The sequence below is a fragment of the Oryza sativa genome, chromosome 6 (genome assembly GCF_034140825.1).
Source record: "Oryza sativa Japonica Group chromosome 6, ASM3414082v1".
In the NCBI taxonomy this organism is placed as follows: domain Eukaryota; kingdom Viridiplantae; phylum Streptophyta; class Magnoliopsida; order Poales; family Poaceae; genus Oryza; species Oryza sativa.
This window is the reverse complement of record NC_089040.1, coordinates 5,021,866-5,042,094: the sequence shown is the minus strand read 5'-3', so window position 1 is coordinate 5,042,094 and position 20,229 is coordinate 5,021,866. Positions and strand designations below refer to the sequence as shown.

At 41.3% G+C, this 20,229-nt stretch overlaps 2 protein-coding genes and 1 long non-coding RNA gene across 8 annotated transcripts; 2 read left to right on the top strand and 1 right to left on the bottom strand.

The window, feature by feature from the left end:
* The first annotated feature begins 161 nt into the window (after positions 1 to 161).
* Positions 162 to 786, top strand: LOC136357139 (uncharacterized). Of its 2 annotated transcripts, none has more exons than XR_010742241.1 (3): positions 162 to 248; positions 339 to 470; positions 534 to 786. It is a non-coding gene; the product is annotated as an uncharacterized lncRNA (long non-coding RNA). The 2 variants fall into 2 exon arrangements; XR_010742242.1 differs by having other exon boundaries at positions 531 to 786.
* Positions 787 to 2,203: 1,417 nt separating this feature from the next.
* Positions 2,204 to 6,041, top strand: LOC4340389 (nucleolar GTP-binding protein 1). Of its 2 annotated transcripts, none has more exons than XM_015788340.3 (3): positions 2,204 to 2,321; positions 3,510 to 5,601; positions 5,693 to 6,041. In XM_015788340.3, the coding sequence occupies exon 2, from the start codon at positions 3,534 to 3,536 to the stop codon at positions 5,562 to 5,564; it is 2,031 nt and encodes a 676-aa protein (XP_015643826.1). In that variant the 5' UTR covers positions 2,204 to 2,321; positions 3,510 to 3,533; the 3' UTR covers positions 5,565 to 5,601; positions 5,693 to 6,041. The 2 variants fall into 2 exon arrangements, with proteins under 2 accessions (XP_015643826.1, XP_025881974.1); XM_026026189.2 differs by having other exon boundaries at positions 2,204 to 2,325.
* Positions 6,042 to 6,800: 759 nt separating this feature from the next.
* Positions 6,801 to 9,088, bottom strand: LOC4340388 (uncharacterized). 4 transcript variants are annotated; one of them, XM_015786229.3, is made up of 6 exons: positions 8,838 to 9,088; positions 8,620 to 8,722; positions 8,397 to 8,482; positions 8,242 to 8,304; positions 7,907 to 8,149; positions 6,801 to 7,806 (listed from the first exon to the last, which is right to left on the bottom strand). In XM_015786229.3, exons 1-6 carry the CDS (start codon positions 8,952 to 8,954, stop codon positions 7,744 to 7,746), a joined length of 675 nt encoding a protein of 224 aa, XP_015641715.1. In that variant the 5' UTR covers positions 8,955 to 9,088; the 3' UTR covers positions 6,801 to 7,743. The 4 variants fall into 4 exon arrangements, with proteins under 4 accessions (XP_015641715.1, XP_066167293.1, XP_015641713.1 ...); XM_066311196.1 differs by having other exon boundaries at positions 6,801 to 7,794; XM_015786227.3 differs by having other exon boundaries at positions 6,801 to 7,099.
* Positions 9,089 to 20,229: the final 11,141 nt, after the last annotated feature.

Here is a 20,229-nt window from a genome sequence, read left to right as displayed (position 1 = left end):
ATTATTAGGCACATCGAGAACAAATTCAAGTACACCATAAGCTATGCAAAGGCCTGGAGAGCCAAACAAAAGATCATTGAGATGAGGTATGGCACATTTTAAGCTTCTTATGATAATTTGCCTCGTTTCTGTTTTTGTACAAAAACATCACCCCGTCGTAACTTGATGATCCATCCTCGCAGGACCTCGTTTGCCTTCGAGCGCCCCTAGCTTCGGATCAGTGCGACCTACAGCACCGGTTTCGCACGGTACAGTTCAGCCCAGATATTAGTTCATTTTTGTTTCAGCTTTTGCACGATTATGTCACCATGTTTTAACTGCACGTTTCCTCATCGCAGGACCTCGTCTGCCTTCGAGCGCGTTCGCAGGCACGACCGGCGCTTCCACGAGCTCCGCAGGGGCGTTCGCCACCTCTTCGGGCGCGTTCGCCAGCTCTTCCTCTCACGGAGCGTCGATCCCTCGCCCACACGGTACTTTACTTTTTATTAATACTGTTAAATACCTGTACGAAACTGATGGTCCTTGTCTAGCAGGATTTGCAGCCGGGATCTTCGGTACTGGGGCCTCTTTGTCTCACGCCGGTAGGACTGGTCCTACTAGCCAGTTCTACGACGACGACTTGCACGGTGCAGACCACCACGACGTACTAGGCTCCTCTCAGCTTGGAGGAGCTCCAGAGGCGCACACTCAGGAGCAGCCAGAGGTCACACCTGTACAGGCAGGACGGGTTGGCCGTGCCGTACCCCCGGACCGACTCACGTACTCCCATGGGCACATTAGGGCGCAGGGTAGGAGGGACAGGGGTAAGAGGCCTCGTCAGTAGTGTTCTACCTCTTCAGTCCTTATGTGACCGTTTCTTTTAGCTTACAAACTTGTAAAGCAGTACTACTTTTGCTATTACTACTGCAGTACTACTTGTGTTTGTCTCGTCTACATAGTTCTTTTCATTCATATGGTGCTAGAACAACTTATGCTCACGACAACACACTTTCGGCGCTGCACGGTAGTGTCAGATCCAGTAGCGCGCACAGTCTACAACAGCACACATGAAAAGCGGCAGCTCGAGTTATCACTATCAACTTTCGGCGCTGCCTGTTTACATAAAGTGAATCACGCCCACGCGTGATCGTCTTGTCACATCTAATGAATAATGTATCTCATTGAGTTCACATATATTGCAGTGAAAACGACGCTATATAATTGACAATCTGAAGGCAACCTCTTCATATCTTCTTTCCCACTAGCACACAACACACGAAAATGGAAGCCTATTCATTGGTAATACGTAATCTAGATTTGAGATTATGTAGAACATTCTTCACTACAATTTTACATTTTGGCAGCAAACCAAATATGATCAAATGCAATTTAACCTTACCAAATATTTGGTCGTGAAGAAAAATTTGGCACTAACAATCCAAATATGCCCTAAAAATTAATAAAATATTTGTACGGTAACAAAATATTTGTACGGTAACAATCCAAATATGCCCTAAAAAATAATAAAATTGTATTTTACTAGTCTTGGAGATTTTAATCTTGTATAGTTTTCAATATAAAAAGATTTGATAACTATTGATATTTATACAAAAATATAGAGCACAGTACAAAATCGCCCTTGCGGAGGGCGGCAAGGGGGCCGCCTGCAAAATTCCATGCCCCCTCGCCGCCCATTTGCAGGCGGCCCCCCGCACAGTACAAAATCGCCCTCGCGGAGGGCGGCAAGGGGGCCGCCTGCAAAATTCCATGCCCCCCCTCGCCGCCCATTTGCAGGCGGCCCCCCGCACAGTACAAAATCGCCCTCGCGGAGGGCGGCAAGGGGGCCGCCTGCAAATTTCGTTGACGGCCGTCGCCCGAGAGCGAACGGCCGTCTGCCACGTCATTTTTGCCGCCCTCTGGGAGGACGATTTTTAAAAATCGCCTTCCCAGAGGGCGGTAGGCGACTACTTCCGTCAATTTTCAAAATGGAAAATTATTTTTGTAAAACTTTTAATAAAAAAAATTAAAAATAAAAAAAATTCGAGAGTGTCGCCGCCGTCGAGTCTGGAAGCTTACTCGTGGGCCGAGATTTACCGGGCCTTGAGGCCCATTAATTGGGCCCATTGAGGCCCACGAAAGCCCACCACCCATCACCGCCACGAGCTACAAGAGCCTCGAGAGAAACCCTCCCTAAAAATTCTCTCCCCTTCCCCCTCCCCCGTCCGCCGCCACGCAGAGGGGGGACGCCGCCGCCGCCGCCGCCGACCACCTCCAGGAGGCAAGGCATCGTATCCCGGTGCTGATTCACCTGCTCCCGCTCGCCTCCGCCGCCGTCTCACGAGGTAGGTAACGCCCCCTCCGTTGCTCTACCTGCTCATGCGGGTGTGTGCGCTATTGCTGCATCTTGGTATTAGTCGATCGGATTTTGCGTGGTCGTTTTCACTTGATTCTGTAATTAGCTAGTGTGGAAGTAAGTATTTGATATTCTGTTGTGCGGTCTGTCTCTTGTGTTGATTACTTGTTACGCTTTATTCAAGCGGGTGAATCAGATTTGATGGTTTGATGGAAAAAGGATGTGATTGTTGAGGCACAGTATAGTATAGCAGAGGGCTAGCTGCTGCTAAGATTTAACTTAGCTATGGAAGTTTGGGAATCAGTGGACTCTAGTACATAATTGTGCTTCCGTTGCTGCCATATTGCTTACTGTCTGCTACATTTGGGCAAACTTTTGATACTGCCAGCTAAATGCTCGCCCTTTTGCAGTGAGTTAGAGAATAGACCATTCATCCTTTATATGGTTCAAAACAAGCAATATGTGTATATCAGATATGTTGTTCTTTCTTTTTTTTACAGTGGCACTTGATAGTGTTTGCATGTGTTAATTGTGAGATCTACTTGTGCAGTACATATATACACGTTGCTTCGAAGTTCGAACATCTTATACTTTCCATGTTAATGGTGATTTTTAAAATCCAATTATGTAAAGGTCTAGAGGATAACAGATAAAAAAGGCATGTATGTGGACTGCAGTATTAAAATGTTCAGGGAGCAGTCCATAAAAAGTTCCACTGCATTCTTTTGAAAGGTGTATAGATAAAAGAGGGAGAATTAGCTTGCTGGCGAGTTGGCCTATGATGTTTGTACAAGTTTATATGATCTCTCAGGAGGCTGTTACCGGTGCTTAGTTTTATATGTGATTTGTTTGTGGTGTATTGTTACGTTGTGTTACTGGCGCCTTGAAGTGCTTTTACAGCCTTTGCTTGCTATCTGTGCTAAGCACTTTTAAGTTGCAAAAATAAACTGGGGGTTACATCTTGTCTAATATTTTCAGATTTACTGGATAATAATCAGGACTTTAAATTGCAAGTGCTGTAGTAAATCACAGTCTGGTGTTTTCTGGAATTTATTCTCTGTTATTTTCAATTGAATGGGTTCCTATGCTTGTTCCCAATTATCTCATCTCAGAAATTTTCAGTATTGCATCCTGTTATCCTGTATTGATTTCATATCCCCTGTTGTTTGTATGACAGGAGTAGTCATCTGAGCTAGTGAAGATGGTGCAGTACAATTTCAAACGAATCACTGTTGTCCCTCCTGGGAAGGACTTCATTGACATCATCTTGTCCCGCACCCAGAGGCAAACACCAACTGTTGTCCATAAGGGATATTCTATCTCCCGCATTCGCCAGTTTTATATGCGAAAGGTTAAGTATACACAGTCAAACTTCTACGAGAAGCTGTCCACTGTTATCGATGACTTCCCAAGGCTGGATGACATCCATCCTTTCTATGGTGATCTCCTACATGTTCTGTACAACAAAGATCACTACAAACTTGCCTTGGGCCAAATCAACACTGCCAGAAATATCATTGCAAAGATAGCTAAGGACTATTTGAGGCTGCTCAAGTATGGAGACTCACTGTACCGGTGCAAGTGCCTGAAGGTGGCTGCCCTAGGTCGCATGTGTACTGTCATTAAGCGGATCAGTCCTAGTTTGGCATACCTGGAGCAGATCAGGCAGCACATGGCGAGGCTTCCATCTATAGACCCAAACACCAGGACTTTATTGATTTGTGGCTATCCAAATGTTGGGAAGAGCTCTTTCATGAACAAGATCACAAGAGCAGATGTGGATGTCCAGCCTTATGCTTTCACAACTAAGTCTCTGTTTGTTGGTCATGCTGATTACAAGTATTTGCGCTACCAAGTGATTGACACTCCAGGGATCCTTGATCGGCCTTTTGAGGACAGGAACATCATAGAAATGTGCAGCATCACTGCTCTTGCCCACTTGAGGGCTGCTGTGCTATTCTTCCTGGACATCTCTGGTTCTTGTGGGTACAGTATTGCTCAGCAAGCTGCACTTTTCCACAGTATTAAGTCCTTGTTCATGAACAAGCCTCTAGTCATTGTGTGCAACAAGACGGACTTGCAGCCTCTTGAAAATCTGTCTGAGGAGGACATGAAGCTGGTAATGGAGATGAAAGCGGAGGCTATGAAGACTCTAGGTCATGGTGGAGAAGCTAATGAAGAGGGTGTTTTGTTGACTATGAGTACTTTGACTGAAGAGGGTGTGATGGCTGTGAAAAATGCTGCATGTGAGAGGCTTCTTGATCAAAGGGTGGAGATCAAGATGAAATCAAAGAAGATCAATGACTGCCTAAATAGGTTTCATGTTGCTATGCCAAAGCCTCGTGATAACAAGGAGAGGCCTGCTTGCATCCCTCAGGCTGTTCTGGATGCTCGAGCAAGTGCTGCTGCTGCAAAGGAAAAGAAGAAGCTGGAAAGGAAACTGGAGAAGGACCTCGAGAATGAGAATGGAGGTGCTGGGGTCTATTCTGCTAGTCTCAAGAAGCATTACTTATTGGCTGATGATGAATGGAAGGAAGATATTCTGCCTGAGATATTGGATGGGCATAATGTTGCCGATTTTCTGGATCCAGATATACTGCAGAGGTGTGAAGAGTTGGAGAGAGAGGAGGGTCTTCGCCTCGAAGAGGAAGCTGCACAGGAAGCTTTCCAGATTGATGGCCATGAACTAACTGAAGAGCAGCGTGAAATCTTGGGTCAGATTAGAAAGAAGAAGGCATTGCTCATCCAAGAGCATAGAATGAAGAAGAGGACTGCAGAAAGCCGTCCTATTGTTCCTAGAAAGTTTGACAAAGACAGGACATTCACAACTAATAGAATGGGTCGTCAACTTTCATCCATGGGTTTTGATCCTAGGGCAGCTCTGGACCGAGCCCGCAGCCGTTCTAGAGGTCGCAAGCGTGAGAGGTCACTTAGCAGAGCTGCTAGTGATGGTGATGATATGGATATAGATGGCCAGCAATCCAGCAAGAAATTGCGCGCGTTGTCGAGGTCCAGGTCTAGGTCAAAATCAAGACCACCTGAGGAGGTTGTTCCAGGAGAAGGATTCAAGGACTCTGCTCAGAAGAAGAAGGCGATTAAGAAAGCTAAGGATTCTGTGAGGAACAGGAACAAGGAGGCTCGTCGCGGTGAGGCGGATCGTGTCATTCCAACTTTGAAACCAAAGCATCTATTCTCTGGAAAACGTTCTATTGGCAAGACGAGCAGGCGATAAGTAATTCAGCACTGCTGCTTAGCATCACTGGTTTCAGGTAGGTTGATGTGGAGCACTACTTAAACACAGAATTTATCACATTAACTCTATTAGTCCAGGCTGATAACTCACGTTCTACTCATTTGTAGGAAGAGCAGTATAATTGCAGTTCGGTGTTGGGATTAGGGTGAAGGAAGGCCTGTTTATCCAATCTTTAGGACTTGTTCTACGCCGTTATTCATACTGTCTGGTGGATTGGTGTTGTATCGCGTCTCATCCTTCGACTGAGACATAATTTTGTTAGCTTATGTTTCAGCTTTATGCTACATTATATATGGTTTGGCTAGTATTAATAGAGTGGTTTAATTTCGTCGAATGGTACTCACTACCATCAATATCTTATAATTGTGACTTTGTTATACTTATATTCCAGTCCTGTTCTACTGTACCGATGCTCTACTGTTTGAGATGCAATGTTAAACTTGTTGAGCTGGAACATCTTGATTAGCACTCTCCAACGCTTGAGCTGCTACCATTTTCTTTCTTTATTTTTTTCTCCCGGAGTTCCTTTTTATTTATTTCTTTTGCATAACCTCAGAGGCCTTCTGTTAATACCGTCAAAAAGAGAAATTTGACAGTGCATTCATTAAGTTCCCTGTATGTTTCTGGTAGTATATGAACAAGATTTGCATCAGCTAAATCTAGCAGGAAGAATATGCTTCCAGTTACTGCCTCTCTGGATGTGAAAGCAAAACCAAAGCAGAACGAAGCAGCTAGATTTAGGCCAGCTACCTGAATCAAACAAAGACAATGCGTTCCTAACACTCTAGGGCGGCAAAACAAAAAATGATTTGTAAATGTGTTCGTAACAATCTAAAACCAAAGACTGAAAAAAGCCCTTAAAATCAATTCTAAATTTAAAGTTAAAAATTCAAATTTTAAATTAAATATAAATTTAAAGTTAAAAATTCAAATTTTGGTTAATAAGCGTAAGCGAAAAGATGATGTTATAAGGATCCAAGGTTTTTCTTCACCAGAAGAACGGGCATATAAATGCTGCGAGTTTGCAACGATGTGATGACTGATGACGGCTACTCCACACTTCCACAGAAGTTGGAAAAATCTGCACCCTTGATTTCAACTGCACAACCCAAAAACCACACGATTCAGAATTCAGAGGGGGGGACACTGTAGAAGCTCACTACTCCTGTTTCGGAAGAGTTCCCCAGATCTACAAATTCAGCTCATTACGATCAATGATCAAATAGAAACATGTTCTTACTCCTAAATTAATTATACACCGTGTGTTCAACCAAATTCTGGAGCGTGTTCTCTATTTACAGTACAGCCATGAACAAAAAGAACAAATGAAGAAAAAGAAAAAAATGTCAGTCTTCGTGGCGAGCACTGGGCAATCAAAATCTTCTTCTGGTACGTTGCTTCGGCTGATCAACATCCAACTACACGTTGTGGCTCGCCGGCGGCGGCCTCTGCTTTCTCCTCTTGCCGCCGCCACCGCCGGCGGCAGTGCTCGCGTCCTGCGACGTCCATGGCGCCTAAAGACATGACAGAACATTATCACCAGTTCACCTCGTATCCAAAGGCAGTATACTAGTAGTAAGTAGGAGTATTAAAGAACACTTGGCAGCTTCAGGATTATTCAAATTGATGTCATTTTAAACCATAACATTATTTAATAAAGTTGCTAAATCTGTGTATCTGTTATAGTTTTTTTTACTAAACTATGATAAATACATAAGAAATCCTGTTAAAACCCGACAATATTACCAAATTATCAAAATTTCGGTATTAACAAAATTTGTTTATTTTGGCTAAAATATAAAAAGAGGCTCAATTCGCCTCCACATGTAACTTTACAGCAACAGCAGCAGCAATAAGATGCTGAAGCATAGCAAGATATTCTTTTAGAGAAGTATATTTTTTTACCCTACCTCTACATCCAACCGGATATATACAACCTTTTAAATTAGAAAGTTAGCCAATCAAATAACCAATCTGAAATTTGCTCCTTTGAATACATCCAACCAAATATATGCAGTTTTAAATTAAAAACTTATATTTGAACTTAAGATTTTGGGTTGCTCCTAGATAACTGTATCCATATACAGCAAGATTTTGATGAATCTTGCAACGACACGAACGATCTGGTGAGAGATGCTCCCTTTTCTCAAAAACCAGATCACTGACTGGTTGGCACTTGCCAGCTCAGGTATGGATCCAGCAGTTTAACCTGAAAAATTCGCTTTGGCCGACCATGTGTCCATGCATGTCAGCGATCAGCAACATCTTCAGCCATGGCAAGAATAACAGCAGAGCTTGATCTCGATCACCTCGAAATTTACCTCGAAACAGAAGCCCGAAATGCCCAGCAGGCTGCTCAAACCGGAGTCCATGTCCATCGCCGCCGGTGAGCACCGCTTGTTCACGCCCTTGCGTGAAGTCGCCGCCGCCGCCGGCGATCGTGCATTGGCGGCCGCCGGAGGCGACGGCCATGACGGCGGCGGCGGCGTCGACTGGCAGAGGCCGGCGTCGATGTCGTCCTGGAACATGTCCACGAACAGCTGCTGCAACTCCTCGAAGCTCTCCTGCGCATTTCACAAAAAAAAAAAACAAAAAAAAGCCGGTGAGCACGAATCTGGAGGCGGAATGGACGGTCCAGATGCTTCGTGTTGCTAACCGCAGGCGTCGCCTGGCTCATCATCTGCGCCATCTCGCCGAGGAAATCGCCCATCCCCGACAGCTGCGGCCAAAAAAATTAAACGAGAGGACAAAAATTCTCATCAACGCGTCCTCGAGAGGAACAGATCGAGAGGAGTAGTAGCAATTAATTACATCTGCTTCGTCGTCGTCGTCGTCGCCGTCGTTGCCGTCGTAGACGCCGACGTCGTAGAGGAAGCGCTTGTTGGAGTCGGAGAGCACTGCAAAACGCACACGAGACAATTAGCAAGAACAACAAGAAGAAGGAGAAGGAGGAGAAATGTTGAATCGATCGTGAATTAATTCGTGATGCGATCGATCGATTGGCGCGGCGAGGAGGAGTTGATTGATTGATTACCGGAGTAGGCGCCCTGGATCTCCTGGAATCGCTCCTTGGCCTCGTCGACGCCCGCCGCGCTCGCGCTGCCGCCGGCCACCGAGCACCTGTCCGGATGCCATATCTGCGCACGTAACGCGACGAGTCGTAATAAACTAGCTGATCGATCGATCGTCGTCGTCGGCGGCGGCGGCGCGGCGGAGGAGGAGAAGACACGGAAGACTCACTCACGTACGTACCATGGCGAGCTTGCGGTAGGCGAGCCTGAGGTCGGCGTCGGTGCACTCCCTGCTGAGGCCGAGGACGGCGTACAGGTCGGCGTCCGCGCCGCCGCCGCCGCCGCCGCCGCGGGCCATGTTGCGGATCGATCGATCGAGGAAAGGAAGGAAGGGTGGGTGTGGTGGTGGTGGCGTGCGGGAGCAACGCTGTCCACTTGCAGCTAGCGCGGGAAGCCTCCAGAATCTTGGCTTGGCTCTCGCGCGCGGAAACTGACTCTTCTTCTTTATTCCTCACTCTTTATACCGTCAAAATTAAAACGATTAGCTTAGCTTAGCTGTAAGTACTATTTTTCTACATGTACAAATTTGTACACACACTGCTCTTTTTAGGTCCGGTTTAGATTTCAACCTTTTATATTCAAACTTCCAACTTTTCCATCACATCGAACTTTCCTTTACACGTAAATTTTTAACTTTTCCATCATTTCGTTTCAATTTCTTCAAACTTCTAATTTTAACGTGGAACCAAATACAGCCTTACATTTAGACGAAATATGTTTACACTAACACACCGCTAGAGCTCGCCCTCTCACTAGTCACTACTCTCTGGAAGAATCGATCACTGGATGAGTACTTACTGAGTGTTTGGGAGCAATGGATAGGAGAAAATTGAGAGCCTCATAAATTGACCTAAGTCAAAGTAAAATATAAAATTTGAATTTTTGAAATTGACCTTTAAGTTAATTTTAAGATATTTTAACGTAATTTTTTTAGCGCTAGCTTTTAAGTAGTTAGGAACAAATATTTAAAATTTTTGCCTACAATTAAATTTTTATTTTCTAATAAAAATTTTTGGTTTATTAAGAAATATAGGCAAGCAATGAGGCTTTGAGTAGCGTAAATTGAGATGAGCTATTAGCGTGTAATCAATTGAGTATTAATTATTTTAAAGTTGAAAAATAGAGTAGTATGATTTTATACAGTAGCTTTCATTTTTTTAAAAAAAACAAACCGTTTAATATTTCGAAAAACATACGCATGAAAAACAAGGCAAATCTTCAACAAACGAACACAATAGATCACTGATTGAAAATGCACACAAATGTATTCACATGTCATTACCTTTCTAATTTTTTAAGTATAATTCTAAAAGTTTTCACACTTTAAATTGCTGAAAGATCGACCAGCATGCACAACGGCCGAACGGAGAGGCTTCACCGGTACTTTGCGTCGAGTGATCGAAGTACGTACTCCATCCGTAAAAAAAAAAAAAACAAAAAACAAATCCTCCTAAAAAGACAAACCCTTAATTTTCGTGTCCAATGTTTGATTATTCGTCTTATATGAATTTTTTTTTATAATTAGTATTTTCATTGTTATTAGATGATAAAACATGATTAATATTTTATGCGTGACTTGTCTTTTTAATTTTTTTATAATTTTTTAAATAAGACGTACGGTCAAACGTTGGACACGGAAATTGAGGGTTTGTCTTTTTTTAGAAGGAGGTTTTTTTTTTTTTACGGAGGGAGTACGGACAAGCGGAATCACACAAAATTCACGAGATATTTTTTTGGAGTCGCGCGAGGTGGACTCTGGAAAGTTCTCGGCCGGCAGCGAACACATCCGCCCATGCTAAGCTATGCTTTTGTGTGTCATCTCATATGATCCGTAGTACGTGGCCGACCGGCTGCCGAAAAGCGCAACCCCCTCCTCGTCCTCCTCCCGACTCTCTCGAACCTTCTCCTGCCGGTCTACAGATACAAGTCTCGCTTATACTTCTACAAATGTGAATCGTTTATCAGCAATATAAAAATAGAGTAAATCTTATAAAACCACAGCTACAGTGATAAAATTACCAGTTTGTTACAATATCCGTGAACTATTTCAGTTTGCTATAACAATAGCGTAGAAAATCTCTACTATTATAAAAATTGAAGATGTTTTTGCTAGTATTTTGGTACGTCATCCGTGTTTGAGTAGGTTTTTAAGTTCGTTCGCTTTTAGAAATACAGATCCGTGTTTTAGTTGTATTTTAAGCTCATTTGCTTTTGGAAATACAAAAGGAGTCGTATAAGAAATATCATTAAAAAAACCCGCATACTAACTTGAGATGAAATACGGACTCTTGCAGCTTATGATTTTCGAAAAAAAATATCTAAACGAATTCTCACAGTGAATTTTACCCTAGCTAAACCGTATAACAACAATAAAATTAAAATAGCATATACCCGTTGCAACGCACGGGCATTTTTTCTAGTTATCATAAAATTGTAACTTTTACGTAACATGTTGCTACAGTTATCACCTACATGTACTGTAGCAACATATCGCGTAAAAGTTGTAGTTTTTTAAAATTTACTCTTAAAAATATTTTGAAGATAAAATTTGTATATATCTATTCTAATGATTATAAAGCAAAATGATGTATATCAAACGGTAATGAAAAATAATTAAAAGTCAACTTTAAAATTAAGTTTAAAATTTAACTCGTAAGTATAAGCAAAAGCTAAACAATTGTTATAAGTATAAGCATAAATGAAACAATTGGCTTAATATTATGCACTGCGTGCTTGGTGTATGCATATGTTTACTACAATCACGTGCTCATTCTACTCTAAAATAAGTTAATCTGGATATGTTGTTTTAATACTTGTTAGTAAGGAATTGTATGCTAATTTTAATACTACTGTTAGCGTGCATTTGGTTTGAGGATAAGATAAGATTGGTCAGATATATATAGGCGGGTGTATCAGTGTAGTGGTGTGTGCACATGAACCATGTAATGGAAAAAAATAACTATCACATTTTTACTAAAGCTATAAAAAAATGGTTGTGCGCATTTTGGCATCCATCAGTAAACGCCATTGCTAATGTACTTAATAAAGCAATTAGGCCAAGTACTATAATGCTCCATATACTACCCCTAAATATACCCCATTGGATTGAGTAATGAGGTGGAGGAGAGAAGTGAGGAGAGATGGTGAACCACCTCTAACTGAAGAGGCAACCTCCACACAAATTTCAAGAGAGGTGTGAGAGTATAAGAGACATTGGTATTTGTGTACTAGAGGTGACATATTGTATATGTTACCTCTTAATTTATAAGTGAATGATGTGGATAAATTTAGATATGGTAATTACATCTATCATAACACTTGCCCTAAGCATGGATGAATAATATGTGGTGGTTCACGAAGAACATGTCCACGGAGGCTGGGCGTCGAGCATGCCTGCCCAGGTAGGAACCAGGAAAGGTTTCCTAATCAAGCAAAAGCGTAGGACGATGACGGGTAAAGCAATCTGGACGAGTACGCCACAAAAGCATCGAACTATCCAGAAACCGTTTCTGACATTGACTCGAAAAATCGTCCGGGTACAGAGCCCACTACAAGACGTGGAACTGGGCCACCTCCAAAAAGTTTTCTGGGTTTTTGTTTGTTTATTTACGTGATTCGAGAACATTCCTGCCGACCGTTTCAATTTTACTACATATACCCACGAAAAAATCTCTATAAAACAACAAACAGAAAAAAAAACTGTAAAAAAAGACATTTGCATACCTGCAAGGACTTGCATTTGTTAGTTTTATAGGGTTAGCTGAAACATAATTATGTTTACTAGGGAAATTAATTAGAAATTCTATAAACCATCGAAGACAATTTTTCCGTGGTTCAATTGGGACAGAAATGCACAACCAAATTGCAGCAGTCATGGATACCTTCACTAGAACAGTTTAGAAGGACCTAGAAACGTACTGTGTGACACAAACAGCCATGTCGGCTAGAGCTTAGCTGCCACATTTTGCATGCTCTTCCTTACTTTTGACCCACCCAGATTTATTTGTGTCACATGCATGCATGCAAGCACTTACTAATTATTTTTTTCTTAAAAAAAAGGCTATGCCAAATTGCCAATTGCTCTAGCTGCCAAGTTGCCAACCACATGCTGATCATGCATGAATATCCTGTATTGTCGGTGTGATACTAATTAATTGAAGCCACAGTCTAATTAAGCTGCCGTATACGAAACAGAGACAAAATGCTATAGTAGAGCCTCATTGACCATATTTTCTTATTAGAAAATAAAAAATAATCTATAGATAAAACTTTCATATATTTATTCGTAGAGACTTAAAAGCCAATGTAAAATAAAATCACGTTGAAAATATCTTAAAATTAACTTCAAATCAAGTTTGAAGATCCAATTTTTAGCTATTGCTTTGGTTTATTAGGCTAACCTATGGGCTCTTAATCTATGTGCTGAAATGGTGCGTGAAAAAATTCACAAATTTACGATCAAACCCTCACACAGACACACAGTCACACTGCCTTAAGCTCAGCTCGAACCAGAATGACAAAATGTGCAAGAAATCGCTATGGTCAGCGGACCTCCAGGTACGGCCTTGATGGGCTGGGCTGCAAAATGAGCACACCATCTGATCTGCCTCCAAAACCATTCGCGCCATGCCGTTCTTTCCTCGATCCTCCACATACGCGGCGTATACCATACCGCCGCCGCCGGCGACGCCCGGGCGCCCCGACGACGACAACGATCACTATCACGAAGACGAAGATAAGCCCCTGCTCCCGCCGGTGAGCGCCGCGGTGGCCGGGACACGGAGCCGGTGGTGACTCCAACGACCAGGGGCGGATTCACAATGGGGTGGGAGGTCTCAAGACCCCATTACCGTCCCCGGGACAGTGGGGCCCCCATAAACCCCCAATAATTTTTTTTCTGGGATAGTCGAGAACCCTCTAAGCCCCCACTAAATTTTTTTTCATAGATTTATAGGATGTGGGGACTGAAGGTTCGATTTATGCTGATGTAGTTTATTCAGCCCCACTACTATTTTTTTTTCTAGATCCGCCACTGCCGACGACAGCGGACGTGGGTGCGGCGGCGGAGACGGAGCGGCGGCGGTTCGTGGTGCCGACGGCGTACCTGGTTGGTCATGCCGGTGTTCCGGCGGCTGCTGGAGAAGGGCAGAAAGCGGAGTAGGAGTTCGGGTGAATTCGAGTACAGCGACGGCGAGCTCACCATGTCCATTCCCTGCGACACGGATGACTTCAAGTACATCGTCGTCATGGACACTCACCAGAACGGGCCTCGTCGACGACGGTGAGCGACCACGCCGCGGCGTCGCCGGCGCCGGCCACACATCATGCACACATGCAGTTGGGCTTTAAGCCCACGACTAAATTCAGCACATGAATTTTGTTGATTTCTTTTTTTCTTTCCTTTTCGTTTTTCTCGAGGGATTTTTTTCCTTTCTTTTAATAAAACAGAATTGCTAAATTTCCATGGCAAGAAAATCGGATGAGGAACTTACAAATTTAGACTGATTTACGATTCGTGCCAAAAGGGTTCGAACCCGGATCTGTCGATTGCATAGTACAATATAATCGACTAATTTTGGAGGATTTTCACACAATTAAAGTGACTCTTATACAATCCTCCATTTTAAAGAGTCCGAAATCTGCAGTAATTCCAGCTGATGGGACCTGCAACATATGCATACGTGATACAGTCGTAACAGTTGATCTGATCTGACGATGCATTTGCTCTCCACCACTCGTCAGAACAGAACATCTCTCCTGTGCAAATAATGGAGGTTACGTTTCACTAACCACTCGAGTAGTTTCATCCCAGGATATAATTAGCCCTAACAATAACTACGTCAACTATTAATCCTGGATAGACCGATCGACGCTCACTCGAGCTCGTTGGTTTCTATCCGTTTCTAGACGCTTCACAGACGCTGGAACCTACACTGTAGCTCCTACAGGTGACGGATAAACGACGGAGGTGACAGGCCTAGGCGTCGGCGTCAGGTGGCCTGCCGGCCGGCTTGCCGGGGGCGCACGTGGCGGCCGGCTCGGCCACCGCCGGCGACGCAACGGCCGGCCCCGGCCGACGGCGAGACAGCGACGTTCATCTCTATCTCTCCACTGCATCATACTACCGAATCTCATGTAGAAGTATAAATTTAAATTTTAAGAATCAATCACTGCTAAAATCTAAGTTTAAAATTTCATCGTTTGGTATTTTTACCGCAGTTTCTTTTTTATTGAATTTAAAGTTACATATATATAAAAAAAACCTTATCCTTCAACTTTTTTTCTAATAAAGTTGGTTTGACATACGATTTTATTTTGATCTAACACAAACGCTCACAACGCACGCGCACTCCTCCTATAAATACACACGCACACTCTATCCTTATGAACATATCTAAAAGATGTACTAACATATTTTGAGATTAACGAAATCACCATGGGGTAGCTAATCGATGAGGCTGACCACCTCTTCCTGTGTTTTGAGTGTTTCTTTTATGTTGAACAGAATGTTGAACGGATAAATGGTTTGTAGTAATAATCTGAGAATATAACATTTTAATTAATATTATAACGTTAAAAATAGTTTTGAAACAATATTTTAATAAATTCATATAAAACTAGATCGCCCTACATTATATTCTCCCCAGAACGAATAGGGTGGTAGGAGTAGAGAACAGGAGAACAGTACTTCCTCCGTTTCACAATGTAAGTCATTCTAGTATTTTTCATATTTATATTGATGTTAATGTAGACATATATATCTATCTAGATTCATTAATATCAATATAAATGTGAGAAATGTTAAAATGACTTATATTGTGAAACGGAAGGAGTATATAGTATTACAACTTGTCCATCACCAGCCAGATGCAAGGTCGTGGTTTTAAATGGCAAAAGTTATTCCTTGGACGCATGACCAGATTAGCTATGATGTATCGATACATTAGTTTTGTGGGACTCTTGCCCTCTGCGTGGAAAATAGTCGGCTCTACAACAAATTCGATCAGGGCCCTGCTGATGAATCCATTGATTAATTTGATTCGTCCATCGATCCAACCATTCATTTCCAGCTTTTAATTTGTTCCACACCTTTCGTTCTTTTATTGCCTTAGGAAGGGATAAGCTTTCATTGATTGGAACAGTTCTGGTTAGTATAATCATCATGGTTAAGGTTGTGGAGGACTAGAAAATTTTGGGGCTCATTCACATCCCCATCCGCATGATTCTTGTGCTTGATGATGGTGTAGATAACATAAAGATCGTGTGGTTTTTAATTTTTGGAATTATGCAGAAGACATACGTGCACACACCAAGAAGGCCCGAAACCACTTTGATTTATATAAATCTGACACATCAATGAAAAAGTTTGTTTGAGATGAGATGAGTCCCTAATGTCTTCGATAAATGAAGATCTCTTCAACCGGCAAAACACATTTGATTAAAAAAATCCTTCTAATTAGCGAATTCCTTCTTGACCAACAATGACACTTTTGCCGGTAAAAACATTTTCGACTAGCAAAAACCAATCTGTGAAGGCCCCTTCGACCAAAGAAGACATCTTGCATCAATGAAGATCTCTTCGCAGATTGAAGGCTTCTTCGATGTATATATACATCAACAGAGAAGGTCAATGGTTGGGTTCAACCTGTGAGGTCCTGTAACAGGAAGTGACACGTGTACCACATAAATTGGTCTTTTTGAGGGGAGAATTGTGTGATTTCTCATGTAAACCAAAGCTAGGCCAACAAATAAGCCTAGAAACACTTAATAAGGTGTCTGATTTTAAAATAGAAAATTACTAGTTCACTTGCTATCTCTCCACTAAAGACATTGTGGAGTTTTCTATTAGTTATCTTTATCGGGGCTAGCTGGCTGCAGTTGTGTTGCTACATTACACTAACTAGGCCCTTTCAGGGCCTCATCTTTTCACTTATGCTTATGTTTATCAACCAAAATTTAAATTTTCAATCTTAAATTTAAAGCTGGTTTTGAGGGTTTTTTTATCGAAGTTTATTTTTCAGCCTTTACTTTTAGATTGCTAAGAACACGTATATAAAAGTTTTATTCACAAAATACTTTTCGTTTGTAAATATGCCGTTTCGCTTATTCCGCGAATAAGCGAAACGATGGCTCTATCAGTTCTTGTTTTGATGGACAAGTTTGACAATATAAATGCCTTTTAGGATGAGAGATAGACAATCTTTGAAATAATTGTGTTAGGTTATACAAATCAAATACCAACACATAAAAAAAATATGCAATGCCAAATCTAAACTCTATGCATTATAATGTACCTTCTATGTTTCCGAGAATATGTTTTTTTAATCAAAGCATATGTATTTTTTTCCCCATGGGTAGTTGTGGGAAGAGCTTAAGTATCTGAAAATAATTTTAGGCCAAAATACATTTGGCAAGTGATGAAGTATTGTACAATGCACAACTATGAATTTAAAAACACTCCCACAAAAGTTTCATCCAAATTAAATAAGCAGCATATTGAATATGAAGATAATGCTTCTTATTGTGGGGGTATACAAACATGATTGGAATTTTTCACAAAATAGAGTACAATTAATTTTATAAAAGTTATCATTGATTACAAGTAACGTCTATAAAAAAATAGTTAAACAAAAGGATAAAAAAACTACTATTATTCAATTCTTAAATAATTGATAACTAGGACTATTCAATTCCATACTTTGACAGTTTCTTTTTTAAAAAAAACATAAATGTTTGAGAATATGTATTGTATTATTGAAGTATGTAGCATCTCACAAATATAACTATACAACTTTAATTTATTAAATCTAAACATTTAAAAGTAATCTGTGGTCAAAGTGATCAGATGGCAATAGTCAGCCATACAAGTTTGTTCTCTTTGTGCACGTTTTGTTTCAACTGATTGACTGAGTAGTAGTATTTTGTAGGGACGCTTAACAAAATTATACTCTACCGCTAATTTGTTTTGGAGTTCCCATGACTACTGTACACTTTGATCAGTTTGAAGCGACAAAGGGAGTACCATTTGTTATTCTCTCATTGCTGGAGCGGTCAATTTGCAACTTTTGCAACAGTATTCCATTTGTACTTACATGAAAGTTACATATTTTCCAACTAGAATAAAGCATAGATCTAGAATAGCCCAGTTTGGTTGGCAATTAGGAGTTGGCAAGCGCAAGCCCTCTTCTTTTCCCAATTAGCCTGCTTGAAGTAGCTGCTCATCATCTTCCAAAAATTTAATTTTTTTTAGGAAACCCAAATATTAAATTTTTGAGGAATTCTTTTTACTTTTTTAAATATGAGCAAAAATATGTTGATATATTGATAGTACTAAGTTATTGAGAAAAACTAATATAAAACGATACATAGTCCCTTCTTCCAAATCTAGCACACATATACATGCAAGTTGTCAATGTCGCCAAGATTACATGCCACAATCCTGTCCCTAGCTCACAGTTGAAGGTTGTCGACGTTTGATGTCGCGATTTTAGTATTTATATAGTATGAGAATCGTTGGTACTAGGATATATGCGAGACTTAGGTAAAAGAGATGGGGACGAGGATTTTTATACAGGTTCGGGCCCCTGAATTGTCAGGTAATAGCCCTACATCCGGTTGGCCGAAGCCGGTCGTTACTCTTATTCACCATAATCATACCAGTACAATATTTGGGGTAGCTTATCTAACTGTTGTCGATATGGCAACCATGAAACCATCCCGTAGTCGACAACAGGGTAGTCTTCCTCCTCGAGTTCGTGCCCGGCGAGATCAGAAACAGCGCTAGATCCCTACAGCCGGCCTCTGTAGGTACCGGATAGGGTCAGTCCAGGCATATCTCTGATGTCGATATCTGGCGGCTTGTCTTGGCGTATGTTGGCTTGTATGTTGATCTTGTGTCTTGATCTATTGTTCTATGTCCTCTCTCCTCCTAGGGGGCCTTGTATTTATACCCATAGATGTCCCCTTGTCCAAGTAGAATTAGGGAAACCAATATGGATACAATCCGAGTAGTACTTGTCGTTTCCATGTAGAACTCTATTCATCATTCCTTATGTGGAACTCCTCCTATATCCGAAGGTTGTTTCCGTATAAGACATGGTATGTGGTGAGTCCTGCCGAGATTTAGTCAACTATTATTAGGTATGTGGTATCCATAACCCTCATAAAGGTGATGCTCGTTTCTTCCAAAGATAAAAATAAAGTCAGGGTGCACAAAATAAAAAAAACCATTAGTGTATAATTAATTAAGTTTTAATTATTAAAAAATAGAAAACTAAATTTTAATATGATGTTTCAAAGCAATTTTTGTATAAAATGTTTTCGTACGGAATACACCATTTAGCAGTTTTAAAAAACGTGCTTACGAAAACATAGATAAAATCTACTACTTCGTAAAAAAAACAAACCCTAGGTACAAACCTAGACAAGTATATATCCAAATTCGTAGTTAGAATTGATTTTTTTTTTGGACGGAGGGATATATCTTAACCAGAGAAAAAGAGATCATTGTACTCTTATATATACACAGTCACACACATGTCTAGCTGATGCTCAGCAGTCAGTCATATCCCTATCAAACATCTCGAATTTTCGTTAAAAAAAAGGCGCATTATTAGCGCAACTTGACGCCGCAACTCGCCCTGAAACTCACATGAACTATACAATCCACAGCCCTGATCCTCAAAGCTAATTAAGCTCCCCATTAATTATCTCGACGACGAAGACGCGCGCGTGCAATGCATGATCATCCCCATCTGCCCGCCGCCTCCGGCCATCTCCACAGCACGCGCACACGTCGTCGATGACGACGACCGCCGGCCGGTTGCCTCCGCACCACGGCACCCGCCGCCCGCCTCGCCGGCCGGCGCAGATGCCCTCCCACCACCGTCGCCGCACGCGGCTGGATTATCACCATCATTTATCAAACTGTATTATTATATATTATACTCTTATCTCATCGATGGTAGATGCAAAGTATGCTTTAATTTCGTCATTGAGAATTTCGTGATCATGATGGTGTTGAATAATGTGAGATACAGTTATACAGTACTTCAGCTGCCCCATAAAAAACAATCTAGTATCGGATATGAGACACTCTAGTATTATAACCGTGTGTAGTTCTTTGGCTAATTTTTTTTAAAGTATACGGACACACATTTGAAGTATTAAACGTAGACTAATAACAAAACAAATTACAAATTCTGCCAGTAAACTACGAGACGAATTAATTAAATATAATTAATCCATCATTAGCAAATGTTTACTATAACATCACATTGTTAAATCATGGCACATTTAGGCTCAAAAGATTAGTCTCGCAATTTACATGCAAACTATGCAATTGTTTTTTTCGTCCACATTTAATCTTCCATGCATATGTCCAAACATTTGATGTGATATTTTTGACCAAAAATGTTTAGAATCTAAACACACCCTATATCCAGATTTGTACTGATAGAATATATCACATTCGATCCTGATTTTTTTTGGATGAAGGGAGTATGTGTCATTGTTTTTCTTTTTTATTTTTGCTGAAAGAGAGAGATTGAGAGATTGGGATGGAGTTAATAGTG

What these genes read in the sequence shown, in the direction of transcription:
- LOC4340389 (XM_015788340.3), top strand. Translation starts at nt 3,534, where the DNA reads ATGGTGCAGTACAATTTCAAACGAATCACTGTTGTCCCTCCTGGGAAG.
- LOC4340388 (XM_015786227.3), bottom strand. Translation starts at nt 8,954, where the DNA reads ATGGCCCGCGGCGGCGGCGGCGGCGGCGGCGCGGACGCCGACCTGTAC. An exon ending in CCTACCGCAAGCTCGCCATG is followed by an intron (nt 8,723 to 8,837) that starts GTACGTACGTGA and finishes TTACGTGCGCAG; the next exon opens with ATATGGCATCCGGACAGGTG. An exon ending in GATCCAGGGCGCCTACTCCG is followed by an intron (nt 8,483 to 8,619) that starts GTAATCAATCAA and finishes TGCGTTTTGCAG; the next exon opens with TGCTCTCCGACTCCAACAAG.